Source organism: Gracilinanus agilis, chromosome 5, assembly GCF_016433145.1.
Source record: "Gracilinanus agilis isolate LMUSP501 chromosome 5, AgileGrace, whole genome shotgun sequence".
Lineage (NCBI taxonomy): Eukaryota > Metazoa > Chordata > Mammalia > Didelphimorphia > Didelphidae > Gracilinanus > Gracilinanus agilis.
Window position 1 is genome coordinate 87,033,558 of NC_058134.1, and position 13,827 is coordinate 87,047,384.

At 35.2% G+C, this 13,827-nt stretch overlaps 1 protein-coding gene across 1 annotated transcript in view; it reads left to right on the forward strand.

Moving 5' to 3' along the window:
- Nucleotides 1-13,827, forward strand: part of NCAPG2 (non-SMC condensin II complex subunit G2) — a 111,817-nt gene that overhangs the window by 16,963 nt on the left and 81,027 nt on the right. The window contains exons 5-8 of the mRNA XM_044677788.1: nucleotides 24-178; nucleotides 3,178-3,312; nucleotides 9,381-9,475; nucleotides 12,443-12,512. Coding sequence (XP_044533723.1) covers nucleotides 24-178; nucleotides 3,178-3,312; nucleotides 9,381-9,475; nucleotides 12,443-12,512 — 455 coding nt within the window. The remainder of the gene's footprint in view (nucleotides 1-23; nucleotides 179-3,177; nucleotides 3,313-9,380; nucleotides 9,476-12,442; nucleotides 12,513-13,827) is intronic.

The following is a 13,827-nucleotide window of genomic DNA, read 5'->3' on the forward strand; positions in this document are numbered from 1 at the left end:
ATCTTGTTTATTTATTTATTTAGGTATTATATATGCCCTGCCTGAATCTGAAAGTAATCTGCAGAATTCCATACATCAGCTATGTATGATTTGGTGGGAGAAAGGCCTAGAAGCCAAAGAAGATATGGGAAAAACTGCTTTTATGATACTATTAAAAAAGAGTCTTAATACTAAAACAGTACGTTGAAATTGATTATATTCTTTTAACATTCTTTGTCACTTTATTGTTTTTGAGTACCAGATAAGCTATTAGCCTTCTTATATTTTAATCTTTGAAATCTTTTGTTGCTTTTGTACTAATAAAGTTATGTTAATTAGTCCAGTTGTCCCAAAATACTAATTCCAGGGGTTCTTAGCCTTTTTTTCCAATGTGGAAGTCTTTGGCAATCTAGTAAAGCCTCTGAATTCCTTCTTAGTATAATGTTTTCAAATGCAGCTGATAAAATACATTGGTTAAAAGAAAACAAATAATATTGAAATGCAGTTATCAAAAGAAAAAAAATGCAAGAATCCCTGGACTCCAGGTTATGAATGCTTACTTTATTACAACTTTCTTACTACTGTTTTTCTTTTTCCCACCAGTGTTTTTTTTTTTTTTTTTATAATACGGTTCACCTTCGGTAGTCTTATGGGGAAAAAACTTGGGGTTAAATTAAATATTTATCTGGGTTCAGAAGGGTGAGACAGGAATGGATAATAGGTGGGGACTTAAGCTGGGAAATTGGGTTTGGCAGTTTGGGAAATAGCAGTTAACAGGAGTGACTGTTGGGCCTTAACTGCCACACAGGCCTACCTAGCCAGGGAGTCAGAGAAACTGCAAGTAAATGATATTGACAAGAGGGCTTATAAACAGGTTTAATTAAAGAAAACTATAGCCTAAAGAAGGGAAAAGGGGGTTCTATTCTACCAGTCTATGGGCAAGCCTCAGGGGCAGTGAATGGACTTATCTACACTAAGCTAGAAACTATAGCAGGGCAGGGCACAGTGGAGATCAGGAAGGAAAGTGGGATATCCTCACTGCAATGTCTTGTCAAACTCCAGCCATGTTGTAGCTCTTCCAGGACCACAGTCAATACTCCTTCAGGAGGGTAGATCTGGGAGTTAAACCAGCCCAAGTTAACCAGCAACTCAGGTTGGGTTTAATATTCTCAACTAAAAATCTCCCACAAGCAGATGACTGTCTTCCTTCTGGATCCCAGGAAATCAGGGTACAAACTTCTCTTCCTCTGAGGTCTCCCAGGATCAGTTATAACTTGTTCCCAACCACCATGGAGTCCCTCTCAGAGAGAGAAGCAACACTTCCATTCCATTTAGAATCCTTCAGCCCTGCCTGCTAAGCCTCCTAAATAATAATTTATTAATCTACCTTAACAACAGTTGCCATCTTTGTTTTTTAATCTTGAACCTTTCTCTTTTTCCCTTGAATAACCCTTAAGCTTTGTCTTAGCATTATTTGTTTTCTAAGATATCTTTGACCTTTCAACAGCTTTACCCTTCATTGTTTTCGTAAAATTATTCTCAAACTACAACTCAGATACTTTCTAGTTTCTTAGCGGCTTTATATCTACTACTTTTTGATCAGAACATCACAGTTCTTTGATGATTTTAGTTATGATATTAAGTTATCATATAGAACATTCTTATACTGAAGTTTGATTGGGCTCTTTATTATATAAATTTTATATAATGAATAGAACATTTGTTATGATAGAACAAATGTTCTACTGTTGAAATTAAAGTATGACTAGACTCATTTATATTAATAAATACATTAAAACATTTTACATAATTTGAAATATATTATGTACAATGAATTCAGCATGTTACTTGCAAAGGTGGCCTATTAATCTGTTGTTATTATTCAAACTTCCTTTTCCTTTGTGCATTTAAAAAAATTCTTTAATGACCATTTTTTATTAGAATTAATATGATTGCTAGCTCCTTTTATTCCTTTCACCCTCCCCATATGATTGCTAGCTCCTTTTACTCCTTTTACCCCTCAATAAAAAAAAAGTAAAATATGGTATTTGTGACAAGTTAGCATAATCAGGTAACACAATCTATACATTATTATACTCCAAAGTATAAGTCTCATTCTGCCCTTTGAGTTTCTGATCTCTGTCACATAGGGGCAAGTCAGGCATTGGGTATCTATTAAGTGCTTGCTATATATCTGGAACATGGTATGAGATACAAATATAAGTAAATAGAAAAACAGGATCATGTTTCATCATTAGTCCTCTAGAGTTGTGATTGGTCATTGCATTTATTAGAGATCTTAGACTTAAAAAAAAAATAAACCCTTCTAACTTAGAATCAATAATAAGAATTGGTTCCAAGGTAGAAGAGCAGTAAGGGCTAGATTATTGGGGTTAAGTGACTTGCCCAGGGTGTAATACAAGATGGCTAACAGAAACTTTTTGCTTCTGTAATTTCTAACGGTCACAAAAAGTCAGTTAAACATCTTAGAATGTTCAGATAGTCAGTTAGAATTTTAGGCTATAAATAGAGGTGAAGTTCCAACTGACGGGGCTTTTGCCTTCTGGCTTTCGCTGTGGCTGGAGACTTTTGCTTTGACTTTTCGGCTTTGGCCTAATTGCTTTGGCCTTGGCCTGTGCTTATTTTGTTTTGGGGAAATTTGGACTTATCTCATTTCTCTGGACCTCTCCCTGATCTTCTGTCTCCATCCCTCCCCTTCCCTGATTTTCCTTTTGGATTCTGGTTGGAAGGGAGGGCTTGATGATTGAACATTGTGGGTTTTAGTTTATAATCAGGAATATCGTCAGGAACCTTATAAATGTTATCAGTTGATTGGTATGATGGTTCCTCACTACATGGTGCTAAGGGTCATGCAACTAGGAAGTATCTGAGGCCCAATTTGAATCTAGGATTTCCTGTCTCCGATCCTGACTCTATCCATTGAGCCACCTAGTTACCCTAGAATTCTCAAGATTTTAAGTTTTCCTTAGTGTTGCTATCTTATTATCTAGGTTCTATAACTTTTCTCTGCATAAATTTATGTCTTGCCATTTTTCATTGCTTATAATAATAATACTTATATTTATAATAATAGGTTTATTATTATTTGCTTTTAAATCTGCCTCTTTTGTCTGATGTTTCTCTCAAATATGTCTAAAAGTGCTGTGGAAATTAATTTTACTAATTTTGTTTTACAAGGGTGCAGACATTTGTCGACTTTGGAACATTCATCCGGCCTTACTCTGCTTTGATTATGATTTGGAGGAAAGTGATGAAATTAAGAATATGTTACTTCAGTGCTTTATGAATATTAATGGTATCAAGACAGAAAAGGTAAATAGGGTTTTCATTTTTAGTCCATTTGCTTTAGGCTTCTATGTTGTTTCTCTATAGGAGCTTGTGTATTAATCATTTCTCTTCCTTTCCTACTCAAAGATAATTTTGCTTGACAGAGAAAAAAAAGAATAATAAAATCTATAGATACAGTGGTAATGAACAGAGCCCTACATTTTTTATCATAGGTTTGGGCTCATATCTTATCTCTGATTCTACCTATGTGACCTTGGACAAGTCATTTAAAAGCTCTGCACTTCCCTCATACTTATGAAATAAGGGAGCTGGACTAGATGATTATTAAGAGATGAAAAGAGCTATCTCAGAACATAGAGCTCTGAGCCTAGATTCAAAAAGAACAGAGGTCAGAACTAACTTCAAACAATAGCTATGTGGTCCTAGGCAAGTCACTTAACTCCTCCCTGTTACCTTAACTGTGAAGTGGAGATTATAATAGCACATAACCTCCCAAGGTTTTTTGAAGAGCAAATAAAATACTATTTGTAAAGTACTAGGCCCAGTGTCAGACACTGTAGGTACTTAATGTTTGTTTCCTTCTTTCTTCTAAGGCAGGGGTTGGCAATGTATGGCTCTTTCTGCAGGAGCCATAAAGTCAATTTTTTTTCAGGTGCTATTACAGGAGCGCACACTGTGAGCACTGTACGGCTCTCATGAAATTACATTTAAAAAAATGTGGCGTTTATGGCTCTCACGGCCAAAAAGGTTGCCGGCCCCTGCTCTAAAGTCTCTCTCAGCACTAAATCTCTAATCCTAATTATGGAGATAAGAATTGCACATAAAAGAACTAAATAGTACTTATATGGGTCCTAAGTTTTGAAGAAACAAGTTGTACTGGACTTTAAAAATATATAATTTAGATTGACAGAAAGTAGAAAGGACTAAATTATACAAGCGAGAACATATAGGCAGTAATTGTTAATGTGAAGAAAGGGAAAAACAAAGATTACAGTAGATTAAATTGAATAGGAAAGGTAGATTATATTCTGGAGAACAATGACTAACAAACTGAAAATTTTGTTCCTTAGTTAGATAGACTTAAATGGAGAAATTATTTAGCACTGCCTCTACTTATAGTAGGTGAAACATTTTTTTAGTGCTTTTGTACTTTAGTTTGGTACAGATCTTCATGACTATGTTTGGGGTTTTCTTAGCAAACATAATGGAGTGTTTGACAGTTCCTTTTCCAGCTTATTTTACAGATGAGGAAACTGAGATAAACAAGGTTAAGGGACTTGCCCAGGCCATACAGTTGGTTAATATCCGAGACCAGATTTGGACTCAGGAAGATGAGTTTTCCTGACTTCAGACCTGGCACTCTTATCTACTGTGCCACCTACCTCCCCCACGTTGGTGTTTATAAAAGTGATATTTTGAAGGATTACAGACATAATTACACATAGTAATAGAAGGATTACACATAGTAGGTTAAAGAATACCCATAGGACATGGTTGGAAGAGGAGGAGATATCAAAGGAAATAAAGATAATATTTAAGACCTTTCCAAGTTCTGAGTCTAGAGCCAAGAGAAAGAAGCTAGGTTTTGTTGTTTTTTTTTTTTTTAATGATTCGAAATGATATAGCAGCCTTTTTGACGCCAAATTGTCTTGCATTCATTTCTTCCTGGAATTCACATATTCAGTAAATCTACAAAAATGAGAGCAAAGTGCTACTTACTTGAAACGATTAGACTAATGATTATTTGTTATGAATCATATGCAAAAGTCTCTGCCACAAGAATTCTTAATTTGACAACCAATATTTAGCACTTACTAGATGCCAAGGACTCTTATAAGATAAGTAAAAGCCTTGGACCTTGAGGACCTTGGCAGTACTATTTACATGTACAATGTAAATAAGGTTTTGCAAGTAGCTATGGTGGGCCAAGAGTTGCCAGATTTTAGAACTTTCCAGAGTTGGCATGCACTGGCATGAGACTGGGAGACAGTTGGAAAAGCCCTATAAAAGGGGGTCTGACTAATCCAATTGGACTCAGTTCTGAGTTGAAAGGTGGGATATTTGGGTAGGCTTTCTACTTCTTCTCATAACTAGTTTTAGAGGCCAGGGATTAGCTGTCACCTTGCAGGGACAGTTACATTAACTTATCAACTTTTGCCAACAATCAATGATTAACATTCAACATTCAACTATCATCAAACAAGTTTGTCTTAATTGCAACCAGAAGACCATCACTGAACTTATCATCTAAACTGAACCAGTCAAACTGAGCCAACCATCAAACAGACAACTATTCTGAACCAGACCGGAAGGCCGGCTGGCAACCTGCCAGCATTCTATAAGTGGCTAAATACCAGCTGAACTTTAGTTAAAGCTAGTTAGGTCTGAAACTCCTGGACCCTTTATCCTGATCTCTTGTTCCTTTCAGTTTTATTTATCTTTCAACCATCCTTATTATACTCCTAACCACTTTAATCAAAGAAGATCCATCTACTGACCTGTTCGTCTGAGGAAAGATTCTATAGTGAAGAGACAGTTTGCAGACTGACTCAGCTGAATGCTGGACTACTGAGCATCATCAGCTACTGTCTCTTAACTGGAAGCCAGTTACATCTTATATAAATCACAGTCAGAATAAGCCAGTATTATCAATTCAAGAAACTATTTTATCATCTTAGCAAGATACTTAGGGTTTCCTGTTAACTGCTCAGAAGGATCTAGCTACTTCCTTAACAACTCTGTAATAAGTGACTGAGGCAGCTGTCTGGGTGCTGAATTCCATATTCCTGCAGCTTTATACTGACTTGTCTCTCAGCACTTGGCAGCTTGAGCCCCATTAACATCTGAGGGCTCATTGACTCATCCCTCTTATTACAACAATTATCATGACTTGGAATAAGTAATTTAAAAAGCCTAAACTATATATGGGGGCAGCTGGGTGGCTCAGTGGATTGAGAGCCAGGCCTAGAGACTGGAGGTCCTAGGTTCAAGTCTGGCCTCGGACACTTCCAGCTGTGTGACCTTGGGCAAGTCACTTGACCCCTATTGCCCACCCTTACCACTCCTGGGCCAAGGACTAACCCTAGCCCTGATGAAAAAGGAGGAGGGTTGGGCGTGGGGCTAGCAACCCCACCCTGTAAAAACTACATCTGCTAAAGAAACTGCAACCTAAAGTAGGGGCAGCTGGGCTAGCTCAGTGGATTGAGAGCCAGGCCTAGAGATGAAAAGGTCCTAGGTTCAAACCCGGGCTCAGACACTTTCCAGCTGGGTGACACTGAGCGACTATGTGACCCATTGCCTACTGGTTGTGGCCCTATGCTCCTAGAATGGAGTCCCAGGATAAAAAAAACAAAAAAAACCAAACCTATATGTGGGAACTGGCTATTTTGATATTCTTTTTCTTTTTAGAATTTTTAAAGAAAATTCTCAAAATCTTTTTATTGGGTTTATGGTTTCTTTTTCACATTCTTTCCTTTGACCTTTATAACTTTTATTTTAGTACCCAAAAAGGAATAATTCTGCATAAAAAGCATATTTAATGTGAATTCATGTTACATGTGAATACTCAGGTGTCCATTATATACAGCTGGTTTTTTAAAAATTATATAATAAATTCAATTAATTAATTGGTAAATATGAAAGTATCTACTATGTGCCAAGTACTGTGCTTAGTGCTGGGAATTCAAAAAGAAGCATAAGGCAGTTTCTGCCCTCAAACAGTTTAAAATCTAATGGGGTAAATAACATACAAATGAATCTATACAAAGCAAACTATATATAGCATAAATTGGAAATAATTAACAGAGAAAAAGTACTAGAATTAAGAGGTTTTAAGAAAGGCTTCCTTTAAAATAAGAGATTTTGGTTGTTATTTGAAGCCGATGACGTCAGTAGACAGAGTTGAGGAGGTAGAACATTCTAGGTATGGGGAGACAATCTGAAAACATGTCCAGAGCTGAGTAAGATGGAGTGTCCTGTTCCTGGAACAGCTAGAAGGCTAAAGTCACTTAATTGAGTAGAAGGTGAGAGCAAATAAGGGATAAAAAGTTGAAAAAGTAGGAGGGGTCTAGTTTATGGAAGGCTTTGAATGCCATATGGAACATTTTATATTTGAACCATAAGTGGTAGGGAGCCTCTTGAATTTCTTGAATAAGGAGAATACCCTGGTTGGATTTGTGCTTTAGGAAAATCACATTGGTGGTGGATAGGACTGGGGAGAAGTGATAAAAGCCTTCACTAGAATGGCGGCAGGGACAAAGGAGAGAAGATGTTGAAAAAGTAAAATCGATAGTCTTCAGCAATAACTTAGTTGTGATGTGGTGAGATAGTGAGGTGTCATTTCAACATGCTACTTTCAAAGCTGTCCTGCTTGATTATTTTCTTCTATACTTTTTTCTCTTCTGTATATTTTTCAAACTTAGATTTTATTTTATTTTATTATTTTTTTTAACCCTTGTACTTCGGTGTATTGTCTCATAGGTGGAAGATTGGTAAGGGTGGGCAATGGGGGTCAAGTGACTTGCCTAGGGTCACACAGCTGGGAAGTGGCTGAGGCCAGGTTTGAACCTAGGACCTCCCGTCTCTAGGCCCGACTCTCACTCCATTGAGCTACCCAGCTGCCCCATAGATTTTATTTTTTAATGAACAAACATTGATTTTTGTCCCCACACCCTCCTATTATACCATTGAGCATAAAAAACAAAACAAAACAAAAACTTCTGTCCCTTTAACAGTTGTTATTTTCCTTTTTTGTCAACTTTACTATTCCAACAGGTATAAGATTAGAACTTCATTTTTAATTGACTTTTCTTTTTTTTAAACATTTATTAATATTTATTTTTTAGAAACATTAACATGGTTACATAATTCATGCTCTTACTTTCCCCTTCACCCCTCCCCCCTGCTCCCCGAATCCCCCAATGACTGATGTGTATTTCCACTGGCTGACTTTTCTTTTAATATTAGGGATTTGGAACACATGCTCTCTACTGTTAGTGATATGGTTGGACCACTTACTCTTGGTGATCTGCAGTACTTTCTTAATGTTATTAGTGATTTGGAGCACTTTCTCATTTAGCTCTTTGTAAAACTATTTGCTCATATCCTTTTAGCATTTGTTTTTTGAGGCTGGTTCTTGTCACATATTTTAGGCAGCACTTAATATGTATTGGATATCATACCTGTATCAGAGAAACTTGCTGCTAAGATTTTTTTCCTACAAAATTTTTTAGGGATCTTTGATCCTGGCTCTTCTGATTATTTTAGATCATTTTAGGTTTTACTATTCAGTGGAAGAATAAGAATAAAATTGTGACTAAAATTAAAAGGCAACATAGTGTAATGGATACAGGATACTAGATATAGAGTAGTAAATGTTGATCATGGGCAAGACTTTTAAGTATTAAGTCTAAATTTCCTCATCTATAAAATGGAAATAATAATAGCTGTAGTACCTGCCTCACATAGTTGTGAGGCTGAAATGAGATAATGTATGCAAAAGTTTTTTTATACCTTACCTATCATATTATGTGAATTCCACATCTAATTAATAATATAGTTATAAGTCTTTGAAATGTTTTGTATTGAGATGTAGTAAGGATTTTATCGGTGGAATTTGAATCTTTAAGTCTTCATATTGTGAGCTCTGACTTCAGTTACTAGGGAAAGGGAGTTGAATAGTAATTGCAAAATTTTTGCTAGTTTTAAAATTTTTATTAATCATTAATTATTATTAATTAATTATTATTAATAATATGATAACACATCATTGTATTATTATGTGTAATTAATAATAATAATTGCTTAAAAATTGCAAAATTTACTTGACAACCAAGTAAAGATGTTAAGATTCTACATTTTCCTCTATCCCTCATCTATTCCTTTCCTCTCTTCCCTGTGGGATGCTGATACATGTCAGGGAAACACAAGGGTTTTATAAATGTGATCTGTTGGAAATATTATATTATATTTTTTAAACCTCAGTCAATTTTTAAAATAACTATTGTTTAAGATTACCCCAAATTTTTCTTTTGTATCATTGAAATTGTTTTATCCAGTTATTTTTTTGGTCATATCTTGCTTTTCCTTTACAGGGAAGACGATTTCTCAGCTTTCTATTCAGCTGGAATATAAACTTCATTAGAGTGATCCATGAGACCATTAAAGATCAATTGCATTTTTTACAAAAGTATGTATTACAGATAGCTGTTATTCAGTTTTTGCTATAACTTTTTAAAGATACAAACTGAACTAACTTTTAAAATAGCCTTGAAAATTAGCGCCTACAATTTTTACTATGGTCATTAGACATTAGTGCCTAATTTTTCATTATTAATCATTAGCATGAATCTTTATTGTTTTTTGTTTTTTAATTTTTTTGTTGTTGTTGTTTTTAAACCCTTAACTTCTGTGTATTGACTTATATGTGGAAGAGTGGTAAGGGTAGGCAATGGGGGTCAAGTGACTTGCCCAGGGTCACACAGCTGGGAAGTGTCTGAGGCCGGATTTGAACCTAGGACCTCCCGTCTCTAGGCCTGGCTCTCAATTCACTGAGCTACCCAACTGCCCCCTAGCATGATTCTTTAAATTGGTTGGTAGAGGAAAATTCCATAGGTTGTATTTTAGAAAGAAACCTGACTGAAACAGTTTTTTTATCTATATGACAATTATAAACATCTTTTGCTTAGAGAGAAGGGTCCAAAAATGGACTTTGAAAATCTTTGAATTAATTGTGTGATGTGGGTGAAAGGAGGATGAGGATGGATGGGAGGAAGGGAAAAGGAAGGTAGGGAAGCTGGAGGAAGGGAAGGAAGGTAGCTGGGGTAGCTGGTCCCCAGCCCCGGTGGGGAAATTGACCCCAGCCCTTCGGAGCTCAACAAAAACCAAGCTAGATGATAGGGATATTAATAAACTGGGTTTATTTAGGTTAGGAAAGGGAAAATGTCAGGAGAAGCTAGGAGGTAGATCAAGGTTCTCCAGGGGAAAAGAGCTCTCCTCTGGTAGGGGGGTCTCTGAAAAAGGCATCAAAACTCTCACTCTCTCTCTCTCTCATATACTTTCTCAAGACACCTCCCACAAAGGAAGTGGGATGTGTCTGAGGAAGTTGTGGTAGGGAGCCCTGGGAGATGTATTCTCTCAGGGTCCTCAGAGCCATTTTCAAACTGTACATTGTCGTTAATCTCTTTGTGGGTGATAGACCTCTTTGACAGTCCAGGGAACCCTATGGATCCCTTCTCAGAACAATATTTTTCAACAATTGAAGGAAATGGATAGATAATTTTTTTCCCCATTGAAGTTCATAGACTCCCTAGTATCTATCCTAGGATGGAAGATGTGATCAATTAAGAACCCCTGCTTTAACAGAAACCATTTGAAATTACAACTGATAATATTCTCAAGCAGATGACAAAATTCTTTAGTAAAATTTTACCTTTTAAAAAAAATCTTTAGTACCTTAAAAATTATATTAGATAAATGTCATTCAAGAAACCTTGTTCACTCAAGTCCCTTATCTTAAGATAGGACAGAGCTCTTTTCTAAAATTTCACCCATTTTTTTTTTTCAAAGGAAGGGAGAAAGTAAACATTAAGTGCTTTACATTTGAAAAAAAATTGAGGTGGAAAGAGATTAAGCAATTTGCCTAGTGGCACAAAATTAACTAAGTGTTGGTGGTGGGATCAAATTAAAGTCTCTCTGACTCTGCCCAGTGCTCTATTCACTGTGCCATCTAGCTAAGGCAGATGAGGCTCTTAATCTTTGTCTGCTTCAATTCCTTTAACTGCAAAGTAGGGATAATAAATAGCACCTACAAAATTGTTTTGAAAATAGATATGAAATATCATAGATTCATGAAGTGCTTATCAGAGTGCCTGGTACATAGTAGGTGCTATGCAAATGTTAGCTGTTTTTATTATTTTTTTTAGATTTAAATATTTTATTTTTTTTAGAAAAATTTTCCATGGTTACATGATTCTTGTTTTTACTTTCTTCTTCACCCCCACTTCAGCCTGCCAATATCCAAGGCACATTTCCACTGGTTTTAACATATGTGATCAATCAAGACTTATTTATATATTATTGATAGTTGCTTTGGTGTGGTTGTTTCAAGTCTACATCCCCAATCATGTCCACATCAACCCATGTGTTCAAGTGGTTGTTTTTCTTCTGTGTTTCCACTCCTGTAGTTCTTCCTCTGAATGTGGGTAGCGTTCTTTTCCATAAATCCCTCAGAATTGTCCTGGTCATTGCATTGTTGCCAGTACAGAAGTCCATTACATTCGATTTTACCACAGTGTACAATGTTCTTCTGGCTCTGCTCCTTTCGCTCTGCATAAATTCCTGGAGGTCTTTCCAGTTCACATGGAATTCCTCCAGTTTATTATTCCTTTGAGCACAATAGTATTCCATCACCAGCATATACGTTAGCTCTTATTATTGTTATTAGCTGCCTCAAAAATTTAGCTAAGCTAAAATTTAGCTAAATGTAGCAAGAGGAAAAAGTGATTTATTTTGGGCATTATGTTGGTTCAGAATTGATAGTTAAAGAGTTTCTGATCCTGGTAGGGTTGAGAATTTAAAATTAAAATGTTGTCTTAATTTATAATAACTTACCTCAAGAAGAAAGGGTTAAGATAGCATTATTTCTGTAGTGTAAGCCTCATCTATAGTTGAAACATTTTGTCAGTTAAATCTGAGATTTGATTATACTTTATTTATTAAAATGATGCCCTTTTAAATATAAAACATTTAGCTATTACAAGAGCCTTTTGTATGTAAATATTCAATAAATGTTATTCACTTAATAATTAAAAGAATTAGTAGAATGAATAATCCAAAGTTTGTATCCCAGAAACTTTTTTGGAGTATACTTTTCTACTTGAATTTCAATCTATTGTCCTGTGATTTTTCAAGATTTCTTAGAAAATAATGCAAGTATAGTGATGATGTGATCTAGAAAGAATGGAAAAACAACTTGTCAATGCTATTTCGCTTCTCAGGACTTTTTTGCAACTTAACATTTAATATTACTGTTTAATTTAATCGATAAAATAATACCCTTAAGCCTAATAGCCCTCAAGTTGGGAGCAGTAATTAAAAATATATGTTGTACCTTGGCATTGACTCAATTTTATGATTTTTTTTCAAATTTGTACAGATCTCTGATGGTTCATATTGCTGAAATTTATTTCAGAGCTTGGAAGAAGGCTTCTGGAAAAATGTTGGAGGTATTTAATTTAATTTCACTATAAGTCTGTACTAGACATACCCATGTTTAATACATCAGTAAGAAGGGGCAATTTGAACTTTTGAATTCTCTCCCACTTCCCTTCCCTCCTTTCTCCTTACTCCTTAAAAAAAATTTAAGGAAAAAAAAGGAAGAAAAGATTCATTAGCTATAAGAATTTTAGAGAACAGAGTATAATGTTTCCCCTCTTAATTTAACTGCTTGAATATATCCCCTCAAATTCTTTATTTCCTAAAAGTCAGATATCTGTACTACCAGATGGCTGGTACTTTTACTCATTTTAGTAACATGAGACTTGTGATTTATCTTTTTAGGTGTAACTATTTTGAGAATTCTGAGAACCCTTAAAAAATCCTCTTTGAATTTCCATTAAAACACTTAAGACTTTGTTTTTAAATTAATGACTCCCATACATTAGAAATAGATTCTTGGCTACTTTCACCTGAGCAAAAGAAAAAAACTTCCTAGATGGGATCATTTTAGGCCTTTTCCAAGTCAAAATGGTATCTCTGGTGCCCTTTGATACCATGACTTTTTTTCCAAACCTTTGGGGAAGAATGGTGTAATGAATTAAAAATGCTATTTCATCCTTTCAGCACAGTGAATGGAGCAACTGACATGGCATCAGGAAGATCTGAGTTCCAGTGTGGCCTCAGACATTTACTACCACGTCACTTAAATTATGTTTGCCTCAATTTCCTCAGTTGTAAAATGAGGATAATAATAGCATGTACTTCTCAAAAGTTGTGATGATTCAATGAAATATTTGTAAAATGCTTTGTGTAGTGTTGATTCACATGCTGTCTAATGCTTATTCCCTTCCCTTTTTCCTTTCATGATCCTTTGATATTTTAGACTTTTAACTCTCTTCCTAGTTCTAATTTTATTTTACATAATGGCTCTTTTTTGTTTAGATGACATTAAAAAACAGTAGGTTTATTTATAAGTTAGTACTGAATTCTTTTTTGCATAATTTTTGGACCAGGTGTTAAAAAATAACTAACCAGTACAACTTAGTTTTACAAATCTTTTTCCCACAGAGGGATTCAAAATTACACCAAATTTTGTTGTTTTATCAAACATTTCTATACTTGCTTTCTCTTTTTCCCCCCCTTTGATCCTTTGTTTCTTGCTTCAATATTACAGAGTTTTTCCTATAGGTCAGGAAAAACTTCACTTAGCAAGTATCACCTTGTACTGTGCTATAGAAATATAATTTTTATTGTTTTCTATTTTTGAAGTATCAAAAGAAATTGTTTTGGTTTTTTTTGTGGCTTCCCAATAATTATTTTATA